The sequence below is a fragment of the Halichoerus grypus genome, chromosome 1 (assembly GCF_964656455.1).
Source record: "Halichoerus grypus chromosome 1, mHalGry1.hap1.1, whole genome shotgun sequence".
Lineage (NCBI taxonomy): Eukaryota > Metazoa > Chordata > Mammalia > Carnivora > Phocidae > Halichoerus > Halichoerus grypus.
This window is the reverse complement of record NC_135712.1, coordinates 88,970,278-88,995,597: the sequence shown is the minus strand read 5'-3', so window position 1 is coordinate 88,995,597 and position 25,320 is coordinate 88,970,278. Positions and strand designations below refer to the sequence as shown.

At 34.3% G+C, this 25,320-nt stretch overlaps 1 protein-coding gene across 2 annotated transcripts in view; it reads left to right on the top strand.

The window, feature by feature from the left end:
- The window catches only part of NAALADL2 (N-acetylated alpha-linked acidic dipeptidase like 2), a 1,303,067-nt gene that overhangs the window by 769,616 nt on the left and 508,131 nt on the right, over window positions 1-25,320 (top strand). For both annotated transcript variants that reach the window (XM_078069051.1, XM_078069053.1), the window contains one exon: window positions 4,370-4,489. In XM_078069051.1, the coding sequence (XP_077925177.1) occupies window positions 4,370-4,489 (120 nt within the window). The remainder of the gene's footprint in view (window positions 1-4,369; window positions 4,490-25,320) is intronic.

The following is a 25,320-nucleotide window of genomic DNA, read 5'->3' as shown; positions in this document are numbered from 1 at the left end:
ACAACTTGTATTTAGGTGACTAGTACTTCTGATGACACTGTATTTTGTCAGTATGAGAACTTCTTGGGCTTACCATTTCTGACTCTGAGTAGAAAATTACTGTTTTAGTCAAAGCAGCAATGCTTTTCAAACATTCTGTACATTCAGAATCTATTAGAGAAGAGCTAAGAGGATCCAGAGTGATTGATTTGGTTGAAAATGTCAAGTCTGAAAAATTTCAAAGCATACATCTTTCATAAGCATGAATAATTTTTGCTACCTCAAGAGAGAAGAGAAACATGGCACTGGATTGTTCGTCACTGTGGAGCACAGACCACCCATAGGTAGATGGCCCTAGATATTCTTCTCTGACCTAGTTATTTCCATGATTGTCCTATTTATTTTATTTAGCTGACTACAGGAAATAACAATTCTATTCATTTATCTTAGTTATTCCTTTCTTTTGCTTCTGCTCAGGATATTCTCACCATTTTTGTGTAGAAGCATTAAACAACTGATATAACAGAATAACACTTTTTAATGTTTTGAATTTTCGTTATCTGGTTTATGATTCCTTCTACTCACATATTTTGCCACAAAAGATAATTGTATTTTAATATTTAGTGTTTATTTTGAAACCATGCCACTTTTTCTCTTAGCTGCTACCACACTCTCTGCTGTCATTGCAATACTTTAAAATCTTTAATGAAGTATAAAATATTTGTTTTTTTTTTGTTACAATTGTTGCTACTGTTTTAAGTTCCTTGTTTTTAGTCAAAAATTAAAGAATAGAATTTAAATAAAAATTAATGTGTAGATTGGGGCGCCTGGGTGGCTCAGTCGGTTAGGCGTCTGCCTTCGGCTCAGGTCATGATCTCATGGTCCTGGGAACGAGCCCTGCATCGGGCTCCCTGCTCAGCGGGGAGTCTGCTTCTCTGTCTCCTGCTGCCCCTCCCTCTGGCTTGTGTTTTCTCTCTCTCTCTCTCTGTCTCTCAAATGAATAAATAAAATCTTTATAAAAAATAATGTGTAGACTTTTTTATATCTCTCCCAGGTTAAATTAAAAAATAAATAAAACAAAAGAGAACTAGTTCCATTTTACTTTGCACCTCTCATTTACCCCCTCCTATGTGTCAGGGAAGTCCTCAATGGAAAAGCTGGTGCACACAGTGAATAATTCAACCAGTACATAGGTTCCTGCTCATTTGATACTTTCCAAAGGGACTAGTCAGATGTAACTTAATCCTTGGTATTTGGACATAAATTAAACATAGTACCTCAGTTGGTTGACTGGATGATTGTCCAGTGTGACAGAATACGTATAATAAGAAAGGTTCATTGTAGAAACAAAAATGTGTGGAAAGAAATGGCTTGACATTTTATCATCATTGTATATTGATTTGTGTCTTAGAAAACTTCAATGTGCTTTCTTGCAGCTGTGATTTTTCAGTTTGCGTAAAGGTAAATAGGAAAGACTTTCAGGAAGGACCTGATTCAGAGGCATCTTTTGAAGGCAATAGATAAATTTTTATTATCACCTGTCAAACCATGAGAACACTGATTTCTGTAATTATTGATTTTTAATGCAGAAGCCAAAATAAATTGGTATAATGATGCTGTGTTGAGGACAATCTTTGTGAAAAAAGAAAAAAAAAACCCTCTTCTTACGTGTTAAAATGCTTGAATCTATTGATGTGCTATTTAAAGAAAGATAATTAAAGAGCTCTTTAATTAAAATTGCCATTATTGAGGCAAGGTATTGCTATTTTCCAATAATGTAAACTGGTGTTTTTGTAACTCTCACATCTTTCTGGTATATACACAAACAAAAAGTCAAAGTCTAGCTCACACCATCTCAAGCCAGCATGATCATCCCCTAGCCTCTCCTAAATGTGAAAAATATGTTCATTAATATAACCAATTGAGTAATATCCTTGTTTTAAGATGATATCAGTGAATCACACATAATTAGTAGGTAGCTTAAAAATTTAAATGAATAATATGAATTCTCTCATTTTTCCAGTGTGATGATTATTAATATTATGTGATCATTTATTTAATCAGGCTTTTAAAATCATAAATCCATGGTTATTTATATTGTAATGGTATTAGCAAACTCAAAAATTATATTAATAAGGCACTGCTTTAAATCCCATTTTAATAGGAACAAAATTGTTATCCAAAACCATTCTGACAGAAGAGCTTTTAACAAGGTTTTCTTTTTTTTCTTTTTTAGTTTTTGCTGTAGTGTTCCATGGTTCGTTGTTTGTATATAACACCCAGTGCTCCATTCAATACATGCCCTCCTTAATACCCATCACCAGGCTAACCCATTCCCCCACCCTCTCCCCTCTAGAACCCTCAGTTTGTTCTCAGAGTCCATAGTCTCTTTTCTTAAGAAATCCATTTGAAAGTACAGCTTAACTTTTCAGAGATATCGTATAAACTATAATAGTGTCAATTTAAGACCGATGAAATAACAGTATATGCTGGACATCTGGGTGAAGAGTGAGAAATGTGCGTGATGGGCCTTCACTGAGGAAAATTTTTATATATATATAAAGAGATGAGTCCAGTGAGGTCCTCATGAGAGTCAGAAATGAATCACTGTGGGATTCAAAGTAGAGAAGGTCACATACTTGGGCAACAGGGAAATACAGTTCATCAGAAGGTAACATTTGATTGTTCCATGACAATGAATCATCGAACACTACGTCAAAAACTAATGATGTAATGTATGGTGATTAACATAACATAATAAAATAAAAAAACAAAACAACAACAACAACAAAAGAAGGTAACATTTGAAAAGGGCTTTACTGTATCAGTAAAGTTTTGACAGATGCAGATGAATGAAATGGTTAAGGAAATATTTCATGCCAGAAATGTTTCCTCTAACAGATTTGCCGGTGTCTTGGTGGTATTCACATGTGCTTCTAAAAACAGAATTCTCTCTTCATATGAGCCTTCTATGGAAGCCCTTTGCATGAAACTGGCCAAAGAAATTAGCTCCAATTGAGAAAGGTGGGAAGTTAGAGGTCTGGATTCTCCACCTTTATTCTTTCACTGTTTGCCACCACTAACTCCTTAATGTCTCAATGTGTAGATGCTGTAGTTTTAAACCACACATTCTGTATTATCATGTTATCATTGGGAAGCATAACAATTGCTGTTTTTTTAAAGACTTATTTATTTTTGAGGTGGGGGGGCACAGACAGAGAGAATCTTCAAGCAGACTCCCCGCTGAGCACAGAGTGTGGCATGGGACTCGATCTCACAAACCTGAGATCATGACCTGACCTGAAAACAAGTCAGACGATTAACCAACTAAGCCACCCAGGCACCCCAACGATTACTATTTTAATAATAGAAATTATGGAAACTAAACCTAAAAGGAATAATCTTGGATCATAGGAATAAGGAATCATCTTGGATCATAGGAATATGTGTTTGATAAAACCCTCAGTATGGTACTTTTCAAGGAGAAGGAAAGGGGCAACTACATAGAGGATTCTCATTAGAATCTCCAGAAAGGCGTAAAATTTTCACATTAATAAAAGGGGACTTTTAAGAATAAGAAATATTTGATGTAGAATATAAGATAACTGTAAGGAGGTAGTGGGAAATGTGACAGAAATTGTCGTCTGGGCTCATGTTCTAAAATCCTTGAACGCCAGACTGGCGCGCATGGGCAGTTGTACAGGTAGTGTCCTGCATGACCCACGGGGTTGTCACTCACACTGAATATATGTAGCACCTGAACAGCTGTGTGTGACGGACTTTACTTAATCTGGATAACAATTGAGAGCCTTTGGATTGTTTGTAAGTCTAAGAATGGTATGATTTTTGTTGAACTGTAAGGACATTAATCTTATATTTTGTAAAATGGTTCAAATTCCAGAAACATAAATATATAATATACCAAATTCGATCATCTGTTAGAGGAATGAATTGAGGCTATAACTTGTTTAGAAGGGAGAGGGCAAAGGAAAAATGAATCTAAAACTTTTTAAAAATATTTTTATTTAAATTCAATTTAGTTAACATATAGTGTATTATTAGTTTCAGGGATAGAATTTAGTGATTCATCAGTTGCATATAACACCCAGTGCTCATTACATCAACTGCCCTCCTTAATGCCCATCACCCAGTCACCCCATGCCCCACCGATCACCCCTTTAGCACCCCTCAGTTTGTGACTCTAAACCATTTTTTTAAGTGACCAGAGGAATTGTTTTATCCTAATAGAAATAGGAAGATCACGTCTGTAGTGATTGGGTCAGGGTAAGAGTAGAAATAGTTCTTTTTTGAATATTTCAAATTATTGTGAATGATTTTGTCATACTAAATGGACAGTTTGCTGTATTTTTCTTTTTCTCTTCTCTTTCAGGCTGAAGTCATTGATGTGGGTTATGGAAATGCAGATGATTTAAAAAGGATTCAAAAAATGAAAAATACAACGAATCAGATTGCACTCCTGAAATTAGGAAAATTGCCATTACTTTATAAGGTTGGTCCGATGCTGTTTGTTGGTGGTAGGGTGATATATATATATATATATTTTTTTTTTTTTTTGGGGGGGGGGTTACATGCCTCTGTGAGTGGAGAGAAAGAGAGAGAGACCTAGAAGAAGGGAAAAAGAGAGGCACAAAGAGTCAGAGAATGTCACAAGAGATGACTTTACCAAAATAGAACATTTTAAATTAAAATCTTTAAGAGAAAAATTAATGTTCTTATTACTTAAGACAGAAGATACATTAAGCTGGGTATTGGAGTTTGTTGGACCTTGATAAAATTGGCATACTCTTTATAATGTAGAATGCTAGGAATGAGAACCAGAGTTCCCTCTTACGACATATGACATATGTGAAACTTCTTTTATCAAAACTGACTAATTACTGTGTGCTTTGTGTTAGACCAGTATCTAGCAGATTTACACTCCTTAGTGATTGATTTTGTCAACTGTATAACTTCACAGTTACCGACTGTACTCAAGAATTTAATTAAAATATAATATGCTAAGTAGAAACAGAATCTTGATTTATTTTATTTAAATAGAAGTTTATTAACACTCATCCACTAGATACATTTACATAATTAAAGCAGCTCAATCTAAGTATCTCATAATGAGCCACCACGATAGACAGCTACTACTGCTTATTCTTACTTCATTTTCTTTTTCTATTAAAAAAGAATGGTCAGGGGCATGTGGATGGCACAGTCAGTTAAGCATCTGACTCTTGGTTTCCACTCAGGTCCTGATCTCAGGGTTGTGAGCTTGAGCCCCGCATGGAGCTCCCAGCTCAGCATGGAATCTGCTTAAGACTCCCTCTCCCTCTTCCCCTTCTCCTCGCTCTCTCTTGCACACACACACTATCTCTCTCTAAAATAAATAAATAAATCTTAAAAAAAAAAAAAAAAAAAGAATGGTCACTGGAGTTGTGTCACTGGAACTGTCTGGTTCTTAAGATATATTGGATTTCTCCTCATCTAACACTTAAAGACCTTTGCTTCCCAGGCCCAAAAAATTTTCCAGAAATCTGTTTGCACACTCTGTAAGGACACAAGAGAACATCCTGTGTCTGTTTTTCATTACCTTCCATGGATGCCCTTATACTTAAATCAATCTCTGATAATAGATAATTAGCTAGAATTTTAAGGTAGTCTTAAAAATACATTATATTTGAGATATATGATATATGTGTATCAATGTGATATTAATTTTTAGCAGTGTAATTTGTCAATGTATATTAAATCACTTAATCACATTTTGATCCAGTAATTCCAGTTCAACCAGTATATTATAAAGAGGGAAAAACAGAGATGATAAACATCATCATCATCAATGATGTGACAAATTCTGGAATGATATGTATGTCCAGTTTAGTATTGAAAATGATGCTATTTGTATGGCTGAATACTATACAATTACAATGTAAAGAAGAATACTGAGGAGCGCCTGGGTGGCTCAGTCGGTTAAGCATCTGCCTTCAGCTCAGATCATGATCCCAGGGTCCTGGGATCGAGTCCTGCGCTGGGGTCCCTGCTCAGTGGGGAGTCTGCTTCTCCCTCTGCCTGCCGCTCCCCCTGCTTTTGTGCACACTCTCTCTCTCTCTGTCGGATAAAATCTTTAAAAAAAAAAAAAGAATATTGAATAGCATGTGAAAATCCTCATAAGTCAAACAAGTTATAAAGTAGACATTTATAATAATTATCATAATAATGATTGTATTATTGTTACTTCTAAAGATAGCATGTTAGTAATATGGGATAAATACTTTTCAAAGTGTTATTTTAAATGTATTGTCACATTAATCTTCACAATAATCATGTTGTTGGGTGGGGACCATTATTATCTTCAGTTTACAGGAGAGGTAACTAAGGCAGGAAATGAATAAGCGACTGGCTCAAAGACGACCAGACAGTGAAATGAAACAATCAGGATTTATACCCAGGCGGTCCCACCTCACATCCTGAGTCTTTAATGTGTAAGTGTATATGTGTAGTTAGAGTAGATTGGTAGATAGATTTGCTAGCTAGCTAGCTAACCAAGATGATAAATTGGAATTTTTAACTGAGGCTCTAATATATCCAAGAATGTGTCTTTCAATATGAACTATCCAACACCAGTATTTCAAAGGAAAAAATTAAAAACTTGTTAGAGTGTTGCTGAGCCTCTTACATCTGGTATATAAAAATTTGGAGGGTGGGGCAGGGAGAAGATTTTATGAATATAAATTTTGGAGAAATTTATTTTTTTAAGATTTTATTTATTGAGAGAGAGAGAGAAAGAGAGAGTGAGCATGAGCAGGGAGAGAGGGAGAAACAGACTCCTTACTGAGCAGGAAGCCCAGCCCAGGGCTCGATCCCAGGACCCTGAGATCATGACCTGAGCTGCAGGCAGACGCTTAACTGACTGAGCCATCCAGGCACCCCTGGAGAAATTTATTTTAAGTTCCATTGTAAGCCTAGTGATTAGAGCTTCAATGGAACCATGTGGAAGCCTTAATGTGTGTCCTCCGCAGTATGGGGGACATGATAGACTGGTGCCTGACTCACCCAAGAAACCTGAAAGTAAGAGATGGTTTTGCTCAGCATCTAATAAATGAGCAGAATAGGAGTGTCTGTGTTGGGATTGGCCTATGTCTTCAGAGCTGGAAGCAGAAAAATATATGTGTGTTTATATATTTGTGTAATATCTATATCTCTCTATATTTATAGATAGATACAGTTATATATACATACACACAATATTTGCCAGAGACCTAGAAACAGTATCTATAATTGGCTCTTTAAGAAAATACAAAGTAGCTGCCTGCCTAGTCCTTCTGGTCTAGAGAATGCACTAATGTTTATTGTGACTCTTGAAAAGGTAGAATGAAGTAGTAGAGAGGTAACACAAATTCATACTGATCTGAAAACTATCCAAAAAGAAAAACTAATTTATATTAGGTATATTTTCTAGTGAAACAAAAGAGTATAAGTAATTACATGTTTTTGTTAAGCTACTTGATTTTAGGTCTAGTCAAATCTGTAGTTCTTTGGTCTGGGCTAGACTAGTGGGAGTGGATTATTTCTCCTGGCCAAGAAATGGTTTGTCTGCCCACACCCCCCAACCCCCTTGTTCTGATGCACCTTCCTTTGACCCAAAAAGGCTCACAGCTCTCCAGTGTTATTTACTCCAGCCTCTAGGGACCAATTATATAAATTGGGTCAATGGAATTATGGATGATTTCTACTTCTTTATATTTTCCCATTGTTAGTAATATGGGCTAGATATTTTTCTAAGCATTTTTATGTACTATCACATTTGTCTTCATAATAACTATATTATTGAAGTAGGGACCATTATTATATTCAATTTATAGATAAGTATCATTAGCGCATAAGGAAAGAAAGGAAACAGAGTTCACTCCTTCTGCAATAACAGACCGGAGGTGGTGGAGGGCAGGAAGATAAAATTTTAAATCAAGGGTAGAGTTTTGATCACGATGTAAGATGACATATTGTAATTATTTAAGACACATGACTCAAATTGATTAGAGGACTTTAAAAATTACCAATAATCAGAAGAAGTCTTCTTCCAGGTTTTTGGGGATCCTCTCCAGATATGTCCTGAACGGGCAATGAGAAACAGAGCAGCATTGTTTCTGGTACTTGAATTCTGCTTGTTCAGTCTTCCAGTGATATACGTTGACTAAAATGTTGTTTGTGGGAGGGACCAATTATGTAAATTGGATTGGTGAGATTATGGATGATTAAAAATTCAAGTTACATAGTAAAGACATTCAAAAACTTTTGTAACAGAATTTATAGGTCAAATACTCAAAATCCTTACCAGTAGATTATGAGTTAAAGCAAGTTTCTTTATATTTAACTGCTCCAGGGAATATTTATATTATAAAACCATTTGGCCATATCTACGAAGCAATGAATTAGTGGTTTATCTAGAATAGGACACAGTTATTAAAAACCTGGTGTATTTCCCCTCATCATCTTATTTATAGGCCCATGAGTAGATCTAACAAAGAGATCTATGCAGAAAGAGCCTTGCCACAAACAGTATTATCTTCTAGGCGAAGGAGACAAGGAATCCTTTCTTTAACTTTTGAAATTCCACTCTAGCCATCTCTGTGTTCTGTAGATTATCCCAGATATTTTGGTTGAATCATTGATAATACATTTATTAATACACATTCACATAGTGAAGAAAAAGGAAGCATGGACTAGATAAGTTTGTACAGCATGGTTAACAGTTGAGTGTGTTTAACGGGTCTATCAAGTATATTCTGGGGCTAACACCAGAAAGCGAGGTAATATAGTGATACAGCTGGGTTGAAAATGGCAGAGAACCAATTGATATGTATCACAACTGCTAATCATGATTCTCAATAAGCATCTGGACTGGGAACATGCAGCTGAATGTATAAAGAGAAAAGTTCATCTTTTCTTACTTGTGCAGTAGCTACTAAATCAGAGTTCAAAAATAAATTTGGGTGGGATTCTCTGCATCTAAGATAGATCAAAAAGGGAAACTAATTGTGATATTAAGTTATCTCCTAAAATGAGTAGAAAAATAATCTGTGGCCAAGAAGGAGGAGATCTCATTAGTTTTATCATAAATACTGTCTGTGTTAATTTAGTCTCCATGAAGGGTTTGATGAGAAAATCCCTACAGTGTGTAGCAGAAACAATGAAAGAGGCACATGGCTTTTAGATGTATGTCTTGACATCCATACGTTGTTACTGCAGGGGAGAGCCAACCCAGTTCTCCACGTCTAACTTATGCTAGTTCCTTAAGCTTAAACCTTAAAGGAAAGGCTTTGGGTTTATTTTAGTTTTGTATTTTAGCAGTTTATTTTATGCGAGAGTGCTTTAAGTCTTTAAGCTTTAAGACAGAATATTATATGTCATAATGGGTCCACTTAGATTTTTCTGTGACAATCTGAAACTTAGTAAAGCCCATCCTAAGACCGTCACATATTCCCAAATTGCTGAATAGCACTCTAGAATGAAATTTATTTTATAAATGTAATAAAAGCATTTGGCTTTCTTTTTAGAGCCATTTTCACAAAAGCAATAATAAAAAAATTACTGTATACTTCATGACAACTAGAAATCATATAAATCCTACTGAAATATGGAGGCTGGGCCATCGTCTAGGTCCATACCACACATCAGCCTCATGTCTTACAGGAGTTAAATTTGTATGCAATGAAATTATAGATGAATGCATATATTTATGCCTTTTTTTGCATGGTGATATTACATATAAAAATCCACAAATGCTATTGTTGTTTTTTTATAAAAGGAGTAACAGACAGCACATTCCTAGCACTCATTGTTAAATAGTAAGATATATCTGTAAGTATTAACTGGTTTTTAAATTTTTCTTATTTACATTTTTATCCTTATAATCAGAATTTTAATGATCCAGGAATCCAAATGATTTTGTAATTTCCTATAAATGAACCATTTTCCTATCTATTCATCCAATAAGATTTATATTTTAATATTAATTGTGTATTGTTTGGCCAGTGTGTAACTTAACCAACCACTACTTAAATACATAAAGCATTCTTACACAGGTAGACCTCTTAGAAGAGCTGGAGGGAAATGAGAGGTAGGAAACAACTGTTAGGTGTTTATACTTCCGAATAGAATGTTTCCCACAGATTAGGAAGGAGTAGTATTATTGAAAGCAAGTAAACTTCATACTATTTACTTAATTTATAAAGTAATTAAATTTAAAATGTTGAGGTGGGGATTTAGTGAGGAAATATCTATAGGTGTGGGTGATTTCCCAATCAATATTCAACAAATGGACAGTAGGATGATCAATAAAAAATCTTCTAGTTCAGGTAAAATAAATAAATGTTCTGCCTCTGTCTCTGCCATTCCCCCTGCTTGCGCTCTCTTTCTCTGACAAATAAGTAAATAAAATCATTTAAAAAAAAAGTATTCAATATTTTTTAGAGATAAAATATTCACAGTATGTTTTATGTGTGTGTGGCAGATGCATGTGCACACTGGTATAATCTTATGTGTGATGTGGCAATGAGGCTGGAAAGATAGGAAAAAAAAGAAAATAACTTTTTTTTAGGATTTTATTTATTTATTTGAGAGAGAGAGAGCAAGCGAGAGAGAGAGAGAGAGAGAAAGAGAGCAGAAGCAGCAGGGAGGGGCTGAGAGAGAGAGGCAGAGGGAGAGGGAGAGGCAGAGGGAGAACCAGACTCCCCATTGAGCAGGGAGCCCGATGCAGGTCTCCATCCCAAAACTCGGGATCATGACCTGAACTGAGGGCAGACGCTTAACCCACTTAACCTACTGAGCCAACCAGGTGCCCTGAAAACCCCCATTTTTATTGAAAGTTTTAGTGCATTATAATTTCCCCTGGTATTGATGATCCTAGTGGATCTATTTATGTGGCATTCTATGAATATTTCGGATGAAAAAATATTTAAATCAGCACCATTGTATGGTGCTTTTAGATATGGTTTTGTGTATGGAAGCAAACTTGCTCCTTTTTTCTTAAGACGATTTTTGAAAGTATTTTACGAAAATAAAAAACAAACACTATCTTGATATTTAGAAAGGGTACACTTGTTCACTGATTGATTTAATGAGGTACTTCCAACCCAGTTCTCAGAAGTAATTACAAAAGACCAATGCTCCATATTTTATAATTATAAGACTCCAGAGCTGCTCCGTTGATCAAAGAAAATATGGTCAGAACTAGAACACAAAGTCAGAAAACAATGGTTTAATGTATTTAAAAGCTAAATCTGCTGTTGTTTTTAAAATCAGAATGCTTTCCATTTTCCACTGACTGACTTTACTTATTTTTCTAAATGACTTAGACCAAATATTACCATATCTATAAACTAAGTAGTTTTTGTTGAAATATAACTTCAATCATAAGTTGTAATGAAAAAACTTTGGACTGTGTCATCATTCTGCCATTTAGTAATCAATCAGACTTTAAGAAAGTGAGTTTAGGATAAGAATAACTAATTGAATGCTTCAGATCGTATTCCAAATATTAAAGTATTTTTTGTGACTTAAAACCAAATGAAGGTATGTCTACAAGTCTTCAGTCTATAGTGAATGAATCCCATAATTTGGAAGTCTTGTCTGTATTTTACCTATGTGGTAATACAGTTTAATTACATTTACTATCTTAATATCATAAAATCAAAACACGTGACATCATGTATCAGAAGAGATGATTTTTTGCATATATGTTGTAATATGGTCAACAGAAATAATCACCATGTATTCACACAAGTTTGGCACCACAAGAAAGGGTGCAAAGTATGTTGTTGCTCCTAACTAAGAGTTATAGTATAAATTAAGAAAAGCAAGAAATCAAGAGAGAGAGAGAGAGACAGAAGCCAGAGACAGACAAGGATGGAAGGAGGGAAGGAAAAAAAACAACTGATTTCTTCTAGTTCATTCCCTAAAGTCACACATTTCAGAAATATTTTTATATATTACATATTACTCTAAAATCTGAAAGAATAAGCTTTAGACATATTTTAACTTTTGGCAATTATAGATGTCTATTATGGCAATACATAGCTTTGTGGTAATCCCGAGCTACTTTCAAATATTCTAGTTTTTCCCTCTCCCCCTGTGTATGGTTGACAGTTTTATTTTCCCCTCTGGAAATAGGTGTCCCGGTCCTTCCAATCTGCTGTGTTTGCTCTGTGTTCGACAGGTAACTTGCTTTAAATCATGAAGCGCAGTATGGAAGGATGTGAGGCTGGTAGATACAGATGGAAGGATGTGAGGCTGGTAGATACAGGCTCAAGTCCTGGCTCTTCTTGATGCTTAAGTGACCTTAGAATATTATCTAACACCTCTGAGGTCTTAGAGGTTTTGTTTGTTTCTCTCTCTCTCTCTCTCTTAAATTACGTTCTCTACAGTGGTGATAAAAATAATATCAACTCTTAAGGTTGTGTGAGCGTTAAATTTGAAAATGCAAGCATAACTCTTTTTTTTAATATTTATTTATTTGAGAGAGACAGAGACAGTGAGAGAGCATGAGAAGGAAGGAGAGGGAGAAGCAGACTCCCCACTGAGCAGGGAGCCCCATGCAGGCTCCATCCCAGGATCCTGGGATCATGACCAGAGCTGAAGGCAGACGCTTAACTGAGCCACCCAGGCGCCCCAGCAAGCATAACTCTTGATACATATTATTATTAAGCCCTTAAAAACCGAGAATCTAATGGGAAAGAACATGAATTTAATAACGAGGAAATGGCAGTTCTCTCAAAGTTGCAGAATTCAACTGAAGACAATAATACACTTATTAGATAAATCAATTATAGAAATATTATCTCTCAAGATTGCACTTTTGCACAATTTAACAGTAAGAATTGATGCCATGTAGCATAATCTGAATCTCATGTTGATGCCATGTAGCATAATCTGAATCTCAAAGGAAAAAAATTAAACTTGTCTCTTTAAATTTAGAATAAGACATATAAATTAATGGATGAATGAATGTTAAAAACAAATATAAATTGATTAAGGATGAATATAAACAATGAGTTAACAGGATAGTGCCTACTTTCACTTTTTACATTCTTCAGTATTTATTTTTATGCACAAACTTTTTTTGAGGTGATGGAGTTGTGTAACATGAAAATAGTATTTTGGTAATTAAAACTGTATTATATTTATAGAATAGTAGTATAAACATCTACAAATTTTAAATTTATTGTGAAAGTGGAGGTATCATGTATGGTTCTAAAAACATAATGAATTTGCCTGACTCATAAGGTTATTATAGAAATTAATTGAAATAATATATATGAGTGTTCAACACAATGTCTAAAACATACTAAACACTGAAAATAAGCCAATATTTTATTTAATCACACCAAAATGTTTTATCAGTTACCGCATTTTCTATTTGCATTTCATTTCCTTAATGGTCACTATCCTGTGTAATCAAAATCTAAGATCTTATTCATTACATTGTATAATCCCTGCCTTGTTTGTAAAGCTCAGTACTTCAGTAGAGTGTTTAGACTATTCCAGGAATTATTATGGCATTAAAGATTTTCTTACGTATTTGAATTTAGAATATCCTAAAACTAACTTTAACTTAGAGATTTTTGCATAGTTCCTTTCATTTCTGAAATTTCATACAGGGTGTTACAAAATTGAAAAATTAAAAAGTAAATAAACCCTTGGCTCTATGCTTAACAAAGTTTTAAAAAAGCCATATGATGTCTAATTATTAATTGCCATCTATTTGGCACTGAGCTCTCTCCTTCTCTCTCTGTCTTTTAATAAAAATAAATTATTATCTTGCTGAGGAACACATTGCTAAGGAATCCTAGTCAGCAGCTTGGATTTTACTCATTTGCTGTTGCTATAAAGTATGTGGAGACAGTTAAATTACTTCTGGAAAGAAATATTTAAAAAAAAATGGATATTTGTTCAGCAAAAAATCCCCAAAACCTCTCCCTAAAATTTATGTAATTAAAATTATAGCCACACAATGTATTGTAGCTGGTTTTGAATTCAATAGACTTCCTGTTTTTATAACAAATTAACCTTTAATAAGTTATAAAACATTAGCCTAGCTATACAAACTTAAAATATTCTCACTTGAACTTTGAAAATAATATACACTGAATAAATTATTATTTTAATAAGTAATTATTAACATATAAGTTTATTGTTCTCATAAATATTCATTAAGTTGCTTTTTAACTGAAAATATATTTTTACTGTGTTTATGCAAAAGCTATTGGGAAGGTTTTATAGCCTAATGTACATTATAGTTAAAAATAAAGCTTTTGTGGTTTTAATAATGTGCAGTTTGAAAAAAGCCTATTACAGGTAAATTGAAAGTTACTTTTATTTACTAGATTTGCATTTCCAAATTTTATTCAATTTTTATGTAAGTTTTTGGTATATTTTCTCTTGTATTAAATTTTAGATTATACCTAGGAATCTCATTTAGCATAATAAATTTCTTATAAATTTTCTTAAATTAATAATAAGTACATTATTTGAATATTATAGTCATCCAACTACTTTTAAAGCTCTTACAACACTAACAGTTCCAATCATTTTGGAATAATTCTGCATTTTAAATTAAGCTTGTATTGGAAAATTAGAAAAATAAGAGTCTCTATGATCTGAGAATATATGTAGTATAATAACAGACTTCGATTTGGACTAGTAGTCATAATCAAGTAAGAGCTATCAAGCAGATTCTTCAAAAGATCATGTTTATTCTTAAATTTTCAATTATGGTTTTCTTTTTGTTTTTATCCAAATCTATTAGGTTGTTGTTATCCCTACCTATCAGTAAAGAGCAGGCTTGGTTTTGGTTTTGGTTTTTTTTTTTTAAAGATTTTATTTATTTATTTGACAGAGAGAGAGACAGTGAGAAAGGGAACACAATCAGGGGGAATGGGAGAGGGAGAAGCAGGCCTCCCGCCAAGCAGGGAGCCCGATGCGGGGCTTGATCCCAGGACGCTGGGATCATGACCTGAGCTGAAGGCAGACGCTTAACAACTGAGCCACCCAGGCACCCCAGCAGGCTTGTTTTTTTTAAGTGGATAAATTATCCACATCAAACTTTTATAATTCTCACACTAAGAAGTTTTCAAGCAATGTTAGGATACACTCCATCATATATAAAATGAGTCATCAAATGAAATGTGAGAGAAACCCTTACGGTTGTAACTTGCCGTACTTACCTGACATTGTTCCAATACCCAAACTAATGACTGTTCTAATACAATTTCTTTGTCTTTAAATAGTGGCGTATCTAAAATTGGACAGGAGTACAACTTGGTGGTGGCATTATAGATATTAAAATATCTGTGATAAAATCTAAAATTTAATTTCCATTCTGTTAAGAAAAGGACAATGGTAACACTTTTCTTCACCTTATATTTTGGGTGATATCTATTTTCAGTTTTATAAATTTTACAACCTCAAGGATTCCTTAAGAGAAGAACTGGTAAAAAATAAAATTTTTAATATTTAGTAGATTAAAATAGAATTAGCTTCCCTCCCAAGTTACTATTGTATGACAGATACACAGCATGGTTCTATTTCATATCCTTCCTTACTGAATTGCCTATGACTCTGTAGGAAATTATCTCAACCTTTCACACATGTACCTGGATTAAATTTTTGTTTTTAATTTAGAATAGTAAACAAAATGAAGCAAGTCAGCCCACTTTGGCTTCCTGTGTTATTATGTGTGCTGATACATATGTTTCAATATTTGTAGTCATTGTTTCAACATGTTTTGACCTACAACAGCCTATTTTGAAGTGAACCAAAGAGAAGGGTAGCTACAGGATATGAGTCTGATTGGATCAGAAGATTTAATGAGGGGATCATTAAAAAATAATTTCTAAAATTTTCAAAATTGTCTGCAATATTCTGGATTCTTTATTGTCTGTTATTCTTAGACAGCAAAGCTAAATGACAAAGTATTTTATGCTAAACTGGAATCAAAGAGGCCTGGGCAAAATAGCAGAGTAACCTGTGCTGGAAATAATGAAGTGAAACATGGCTACAAATGATATTTTTTACATAATGATGGGTACAACATGTACGAATACTTTCCTTGGGCTTTTACAAAATTCCTAGTATGACTTACTAAATATGTAGATTTTGTTTCTTTTATTTTGCTGAGCTTTATCATTTGTGTGTTTTAATCACAAAACAGGCAGAGACAATCTGTTTTTTAAAATAAGGTCATGTGGGGCAACTGGGTGCCTCAGATGGTTAAGCCTTTGCCTTCGGCTCAGGTCATGACTTCCAGGGTCCTGGGATCAAGCCCCATGTCAGGATCCCTGCTCAGCGGGGAGTCTACTTCTCCCTCTCCCTCTGCCTCTCCCTCACTCATGCTCTCTGTCTCTCTCAAATGAATGAATAGAATATAAAAAAAAATAAAATAAGGTCACATATAGATCAGGGAACTGATAAGCCAGGAAAGAATTTTGTTGTACAAGTAATTTGAAGTGGTTTAAAATTCTGTTGGGGGGCGCCTGAGTGGCTCAGTTGGTTAAGCGTCTGCCTTCAGCTTAGGTCATGATCCCAGGGCCCTGGGATCGAGCCCCGCATCAGGCTCGCTGCTCAGCAGAGAGCCTGCTTCTCCCTCTGCGTGCCACTCTGACTATCTGTGCTCTCTATCTCTCTGTCAAATAAATAAATAAAATCTTTAAAAAATAAAAATAAAAAATAAAATTCTGTTGGGTTAGAAAGTACAATGTTAAAGCTCTTTGCCCTGGGGCGCCTGGGTGGCTCAGATGGTTGGGCGTCTGCCTTCGGCTCAGGTCATGATCTCAGGGTCCTGGGATCGAGTCCCACATCGGGCTCCCTGCTCCTTGGGAGCCTGCTTCTCCCTCTGCCTCTCTCTCTCTGTCTCTAATGAATAAATAAATAAAATCTTTAAAAAAAAAAAAAAAAAAAAGCTCTTTGCCCTAAAACTAGGAAACACATGTATGCAGATAGCATTTAACAAATGGGCAGAGTATGAGACCATATTCATGTAATTTGAGAGGTTTTGGGAAGATCTTTTTAGCCTAAATTATATCAGTTAAATGCTAGAAATTAAAAGTTACTACTGGATACACTTAATGGGCAATTTGTTAAGATGTCACTATACATAATATAATTTATAAAGATTTTATTGAAAGGTAATTGATATCAGTTTAACACTAATTTCATATTCTTAGCATAGGAAAAGAGTAGGCAGACTGTATCTGGGGTGAGGGGCTGGGTGTGGAAGAGGTGGCTAAAGACAGATTTGAATTCTTCACTATTTTGACCTCAGGGGTCTTTGTATCAGTTGTTTGTTTGCTATTTGTAATAAATTTCCTACCTCATTTCTCATGGCCAAAGTGTAGAATCTGATCAGTTATATGGGTTTGAGTCCCAGTTCTACCATTTAATTGCTATGAGTAGTCTTCAAGGCTTTAACCTCTTTAAGACTTAATTTTCTTCATTGTAAAATCAGTAGACTAGTGTTGTCTTTGTATCACCTGGCCTTTCGTAAATGCTCCATAAATGTCCATTATTGTTGTTGTGTTGTAACCATGGTAAAGGAACAGTTCTTATTTTCACTGGAGATTTTTAAAAATGTAGTTATCTGAATGATATCCTGTGTAACTGTAATTTTCAGAAACCTTATCTCATGTAAACACTCATAATCTTTACAAAATCACTGTGATGTGTAGGAATGGTCACTCCTCTACAGTAACTAAATCTCTGAAAGTTTGAGTGGTTTACTTGATGTCATGCCTAATATTAGCCAAGAAAGCTAGGGCTATTACTCTAAACCTTGTGTGCCTCTCATCCCCACAGCTTATTAATTTATCTGAATTAATGAAAGATGGGACGCCTGGGTGGCTCAGTCGGTTAAGCGTCTGCCTTATGATCAATTTTCCTTGAGCACAATGGAACACTCTCTGATTTATATTGATGTCAATTTTATTTTTAGTGTCACTGTACCCAAAACAGTCTTATGCTTTTTATGTTTCTTCTAAAGTTTCCTGGGGCACCTGGGTGGCTCAGTCAGTTAAGTGTCTGCCTTCAGCTCAGGTCATGATCCCAGGGTCCCTTGCTCAACTGGGAGCCTGCTTCCCTCTCCCTCTGCCTGCCACTCCACCTGCTTGTTCTCTCTCTCTCTCTCTGTCTGACAAATAAATAAATTAAATATTTAAAAAAATGAATTAATGAAAGAACCTTTACTTTAAGATGCCTTCTTTCAGACATTAGCACCGCTATGACTTCAATCATGGTTCTTTACAACTAAAAAAGATGTTTTTAGGGGCGCCTGGGTAGTGCAGTCAGTCAAGATTTTGACTCTTGGTTTCAGCCAAGGTGGTGTTATTGGGGTCATGAGATTCAGCCCTACGTAGGGTTCCATGCTCAGCACAGAGTCTGCTTGAGATTCTCCCTCTCCCTCCGCCCCTCCCACTCATGCCCTCTCTCTCAAATAAATAAATAAATAAATCTTTTTAAAAAAGATATTTTTAGATTACTTATAAATGGTTCAGAATGAGAAAGATACCAAAGATAAAGCAAATGTGGAGAGAATAACATCTGGAGAAGTCAGGTGATTAGAATGTGACTATTAGTCCTGCTATATTTCCATTTCTATTGAAATCTTAAAAATTTTTTAAATAAAAAGTTGGGGAGGTGAGATTGGACTTAACCAGGATTCTCAACAGGTGCCTGAAAATGCCTATATTCTAGCATTAATTTAGCTTCCCCCACCTCCAGTGAGAGCAGACTGAGTGATTACAGACATGCTTTCCACTTGGACGAGATTTCCCATTTATGTGGAGAGTCTTTCAGCATCTGCCCTTTGTCAGTCAGGCACACTAATCAGATGATTCAGACTTATCAACTTCACTGTCCCAAATCTGACCCGATTTAAGGGGTAAAAAATATCACTTGATATTTTCCCTGCAAAGTATGGTAAAAATCAACCAGTGGGTTGGATATGGTTATTACAGTTAAATCACTCTTCATCCACATTGACTGAGTTTTGATATTTTTATCAGATTACTGACAGCTGGGAAGACATCGCCTTAGGCACCTAAACAAAAGAAAACTGACCGTGAATTGGTGTTGAATTTATTCCAAACGAGAGTGCCTGGTGAAATCATAGGGCACTTGCATATCTCAGTTCGTTTATTATTATAGAAGAGTTCTCATTAACTTCTTCAGGAAACTGTTTCCATTAAATCTTATCTTGAATGAGAAGAATTTGTAACTTGAAAATGTTTATGAATTTTTCATAAGGATCGTTTTAGGGTGCGTGCTTGTATGTGATAGCCTGGTAAAGGTTGACAGATATGTGGAATATTTTAATGACCTGATGGATGCACATGGAATGTTTAATGGAAAAGTGAGAAGGGCCTGCTGGGCTGCTATGAACATCTTCCAGTATTGTACTGATTTTTGTTGGCTGTTAACGAAATCCTCACAGAAAGGAATAGTTTCTAACTAATGAGTTGAAAATGACAAGATTATTTTATTACACTAACTAGGCCTATAAGAAATGTTTTTGGAGCCTGGGTGGCTCAGATGGTTAAGCGTCTGCCTTCGGCTCAGGTCCTGGTCCCAGGGTCCTGGGATCGAGCCCCGCATCGGGCTCCCTGCTTGGCGGGAAGCCTGCTTCTCCCTCTCCCTCTACTGTTCTCCCTGCTTGTGCTCTCTCGCTCTCTCTGTCAAATGAATAAATAAAATCTTTAAAAAAAAAAAAGAAATGTTTTTGGAGAATGATCAGTGACTTATTTTCTGTTTCGTTTTATTAAAACACATTTTTAAAATACATATCTGAGCTAAGTAGATCTTAATAAGTAGGCACACAGTGTTTTGTTTTTGTTTGTTTGTTTCCGATGAGAATCCTATGTAATTATATTCTCTTACTGCTTCAGTGTCACAGAATCCCAAAGAAATTTCACAGTTACAATGGAATATGAATAGTCTGGCCCAGGGCAGCAGACAAAGACCAGAAGCTATCAGGAAAATAACATTAAAAACAAACAAAAACTTGATTCATCTTAGCAAGAGAAAGTTATGCAAAAGTAGAGAAATAATCTGCCCCAAGCATTGTTAATTAGTACAGTATCAGGTTCAGTTTGATTTGCTTTATTTTAAAATGGGTAGAAGAAATTGAGGAATGGATTCAAAATGATTGGTAGGTCAGGAAAATGTGATGAATTATTTAACTGGGAATTATTTAATCTGAAGAAAAGAAGGCTGAGAAGAGAAAGTTAAAAAAAAATGTTTTCAAACACATGAAGAAGTTTCATGTGTCATAAAATATTCCAATCTTTGTAAAGGCTAAAGCTATAAAACATGGTCTTAAATTGTAGCAAAATATATGTAGGCTATTCATAAATAATTTTATAAAATAAGGCTGATTAAATACTAGAAAAGGCTTTCAAAGATGGTTGCCCCAGACTGCTTCTAGAATATTTAGAATATCTAATGTTTTATATAGCATTTCTTGATGAGTATATATGTATATTTATTTATTATAATCTTTGACAGTTCACTACAAAGTATGGAGTTGTTTAGTATATGTTGCATACTAGATATCTACCTTTTTTACTGTAGCCCCTGATTAGAAAATGTTCAAGCAAAAAATAAGAAGGTCCAGAATGTGACCACACAATGGTTTTGATCTAAGAAACCAAGAAATCTGCCTTTCTGAAAGAAAATGCCTCAGCATTTATAAAATCATTTAATTCATTCTAGTAGAAGATAAGGTGTTGGATTTTTTTCATTCAACTTATGGCAAATTCTGTACTTTGTAAAAGTCTGTTCCAGGAATACATCAATTTAACATGTGTCTTTATTTAAAAAAATCAAAGAACCATTTTTTTTGTTTTGCTAAGAAAATGTATTTATCATATTTTCAATCAGATTATGTGAAGTATTAATCTTTAGTATAAAAATGGGGTTGTGTAGGTAGATGGACCATTTTCCTTTATGAAGTTGACCAGTGTCTATGCGTCTCTGGCTATAAAATCCGTATCTGGACTATGTTGGTTAGTATGGAAAGAATGCCTCTGTTCTAGCATTAATTTAGCCAGATAAATTTGTTGATTTGTTTCGTATCTTTTCTGCTTAAAGTCATTTATAACTTTAAAAATTGATCTTATTTATGATAACAATAAGTTACTTGGAAAATTTTATAATTCTGACGTCTGAAAGGGACTAGTCTAATAATGCATTCCTATACATATTCCCAGAATAGACTCTAAAAAGAAGAGCCTTTAGTCTAAGTCACCATGGCCCTGTCCAGCTCATGTTTACCACATAGAAGATGGAAGGCCAAATTGCTTGAGATGTGCTGCTTATGCTCTATGTTATCATTCCAGTCTCAAGGAATCTTTGTGACAGAGCTAAGATTAATTAGCTTATTGGATCTGATTACCGTAGACCCTGATTTCTGTTAATAGCCATGTTTATCATCTTAGTGTCAAATTTGCTTCTAGCAATTTACTTGATCACATAAATGTATGATGCATTGAACCTGCTGCATTTGACATCAGATAAATATTGAGGGTTGAGAGGCTTACTTCTGTGATCATATGTCATCCCTGGTACTGCCTTCTCTATCCCACAAAACAGTTTAAAGTATTACTTTTTCAATGTAGAAAATATATCTGGGGAGAGTGAAAAATCATACAATATGCATCATGTTTCTCCTATGAAATGGGATAATTCCATCTGTAATTCTAAGTCCATAGAAGCCAGATGTTATAAATTATCCATTCAGTTCTTTTGGGTTATTTATCTGATATAAGGTAAAGCATTGATATTTTACTTTCAAATATACTCTTTTACATGGGAGAGGGAAACTATGGTTTAAAAAAGTGTAAGAAAAACAAATGTAGCCATAGTAACACAGCAATAACTTATAAGAATACTATGTAGATAAATTACAGATTAAGATAAGAAAAGGAACAATATTTATTTATATTTTATACTTCATCTATGGAGTATCCGTTTTTCATAGGCCTACCTCTACACATTTAGTCTATTTAAATTCATGGCTTATGTAATTTAATATCAGATTCCCATAATGATTTTTAATGTAGTTTTCATTTTAATTGTAAAACATTAGGCTTCATGTTGTTTATGATTTACCTAGAGGTCCATGTGAACATAAATACTTATTGTAAACTGCAACACAAGTGTCTGATAGAAAGCTGCATTTATTTATTTGTGTTGTTTATGTTCTTACAATTCATTCCACGTATATGTCTATAGAAATGAAAAATTCATCTTCTTTATTCACCAAATTTTAATTTGGTTGCATATTTGTAATAATTTATCTTCCTTTAAGTATTTTATTTTAAAGTATTCTATTATAATATAAATTTCTTATTCCAAAGCAGTGCCAAGGATTTTCAGTTGTTATACTACATTATCATCTATATTAGAATCTTATATTTTTCATTCACTTAGGAAACATTATCATTGAAGATTATCTATAAGAAAAAACAAGATTATCTATAAGAAATTCTTAATTTTAAATGATATACAAAGAGATTAAGAAACTTGCATAGGTCAAACAGTTTTTGCATAGATCACAAGGAGACCATGTATTCTCCTTTTTACCCCTAATGTAAGAGAATTTCAAATGAATCTTCTGTGTTTGTGGGGTGGGGGATAAAGGATTGATATTTCCATTGCATTTTGTTTTGAATATGTATCTGTGATGGAAATACAGAGTTTAGATTTTTTTTCTGTATATATTTCTGTTATTAGAAATTTATAATAAACATGTATTACTATTATATTTTCAACAACTTTAAAAAGTTTCTTAAATAATAGGCATTTCTTTGAATTATTTGAATATTCTAGATAAACTGATTATAGATTAATACAGTTGTTAAGTAGAAATAGAAATGTTTCCCCAAATACTCAAAATAGCATAATAGTACAATAAGAGAAAGTAAAATATAGTACATGGACAGTATTTTGAATTTCAAACTTTGAATGCTATTCTATTAACAGAGGTTACATGGTTGAATTTCAGAATATTAGTGAGCTATGAGCTATGTGAACTCCTTTGTTTGTTTTCATTTGGAAATAGCACCACAAAATTAACCAATAAGGCAGGAGAGCTTAGTGCTTAATGGCATGGACTCTGAAGCAGACATTTGGGGGCTTAAATCTTGGCTGTACCTATGACATTACGAGGATCACTTCACCTACAAATTCATCTATTCATCTGTAAAATTAAAATTATACTTGCCACAAAGTATTCACTAAGTCAAGTGAAAGTGAACTGACTTCAAGAGTTTTTGCAAGTTAATAAACTGGACCCATAATTTTCACATATTTATTCCATTGTACATAATTATTCTTTCCCTACTCTTGAAGATGATTCACAAAAAACCAAACCAAAACAAAACAAAAACAATATTCACTTAATTGAGAAAAATGTGTCAGAGTGATGAATATAAGAAATAAGCCCTCAGGAAATCTTAAGAACTATAACATGAAACACCTCTATTTGTGACCCTTTTTATTTCACTTTATTCTCTAAACAGCTCCCCAGTCCTCATGTACTTTTTACTGGCTAAGTTTACCTCCATGTTTTGAAATGGTGGCAGTAAAGATATTTTAGCACTAAGTTTTCTTAGTAATAGAAAGCAGGTGAAGTACCGAGGTGGTAGAAATTATATGTTAAAAAAAAGAAGAAGAGCAGGAGGGGAAGAAGGAAGGCAGGGAAATCGGAGGGGGAGAGGAACCATGAGAGACTATGGACTCTGAGAAACAAACTGAGGGTTCTAGAGGGGAGGGGGTGGAGGGATGGGTTAGCCTGGTGTTGGGTATTAAAGAGGGCACGTACTGAATGGAGCACTGGGTGTTATACGCAAACAATGAATCATGGAACACTACATCAAAAACTAATGATGCAACATATGGTGATTAACATAACATAATTTAAAAAAACCTAAAAAAAAAAAAGGAAATAAAATGTGAAAATCAAAGGCCATATTCCGATTTCATTATGAGTAAAGAGATGTTTACTGATGGAAGATGTAGAAGGAGAAAACTCAATTTCTGAGAATATTCATCCAAATAGCTTGATAAAGAATATACTGTATTCATATAGAAGTAGTTTACTTTCTTAATGTTTTCAGGAAGATCTTAAGAGTCCCCAAAATTAAATAAATTTCTTTTCTTGGGTATTTCCAGAAAACTAAAATTTCACATAACCTTTTCATTTATACACAAGTGTGGAGTTCCTTTATCAGGGACCACTGCATACAGTTGTGCCAGTCACACCCTTTACGTCTTATGGGGCAACATTTACAACATAAACATGAGGAATTTGTGTATATTTTACATATGTTTTCTGGCTAAGAGTAGTATAATGTCTCCTTCTAACAAAATCCATATGTAAGTCAAGTGTCTTGAGGACACTTGTCTTATATGTACCTCTACCCATATGGCATCTTTATGTGTGTTAGTAAGAGCTAAAAATTTAATAAATGTAAAATTATGACATATTTTAGCCCTAAAATATGAAGATCAAATATTAAGTACTATGCCTAGCCTTTCAACAAAATATATGAGTACTTTTTTAGTTACTCTTATTAAAAGATAGTAATTATAAATAAAAATTTTAAGGATGTAATAATAATAACAAAACTCCAAAGGTCTTTTTTTTTTTTTTCCCCTAGAATTCATCACTGCAACTTTGGTACCCACCAGAAGTTAGTATGGCACTTGCATGATATAAACCATTTTAATGTTATTTTTTTAATCATATATAATGAATTTTAATAAAAATGCATCTGTGTGAAAAAATTGCTTCATATTTTAATAAAAGTTATACTATACTATAAGTATTAGTAATCATTAAATTTCTATAAGGTGAGTAAACATAAGGAAAACAAAAAAAACCAGATTTACCATGAAGAACTTTTTTTTTTTTAAGATTTTATTTATTTGACAGAGGGAGAGAGTACAAACAAGGGGAGCTGCAGGCTGAGGGAGAGGGAGAAGCAGACTCCTTGCTGAGCAGGGAACCCGATGTGGGACTCGATCCCAGGACCCTGGGATCATGACCTGAACTGAAGGCAGACACTTAACCTACTGAGCCACCCAGACGTCCCAATAACTTTTTTTTAAGATTTTATTTATTTATTTATTTATTTATTTATTTATTTATTTAAGAGAGAGAGAGAGAGAGAGAGAGAGAGAGGGCATGAGTGGATGGAGGGCAGAGGGAGAGAATCTATAAGTCTTTAAGCAGACTCCCTGCTGAGCACGGAGGGTGAGTGGGGTGGGGGGTGGGGGTGTTGCTTG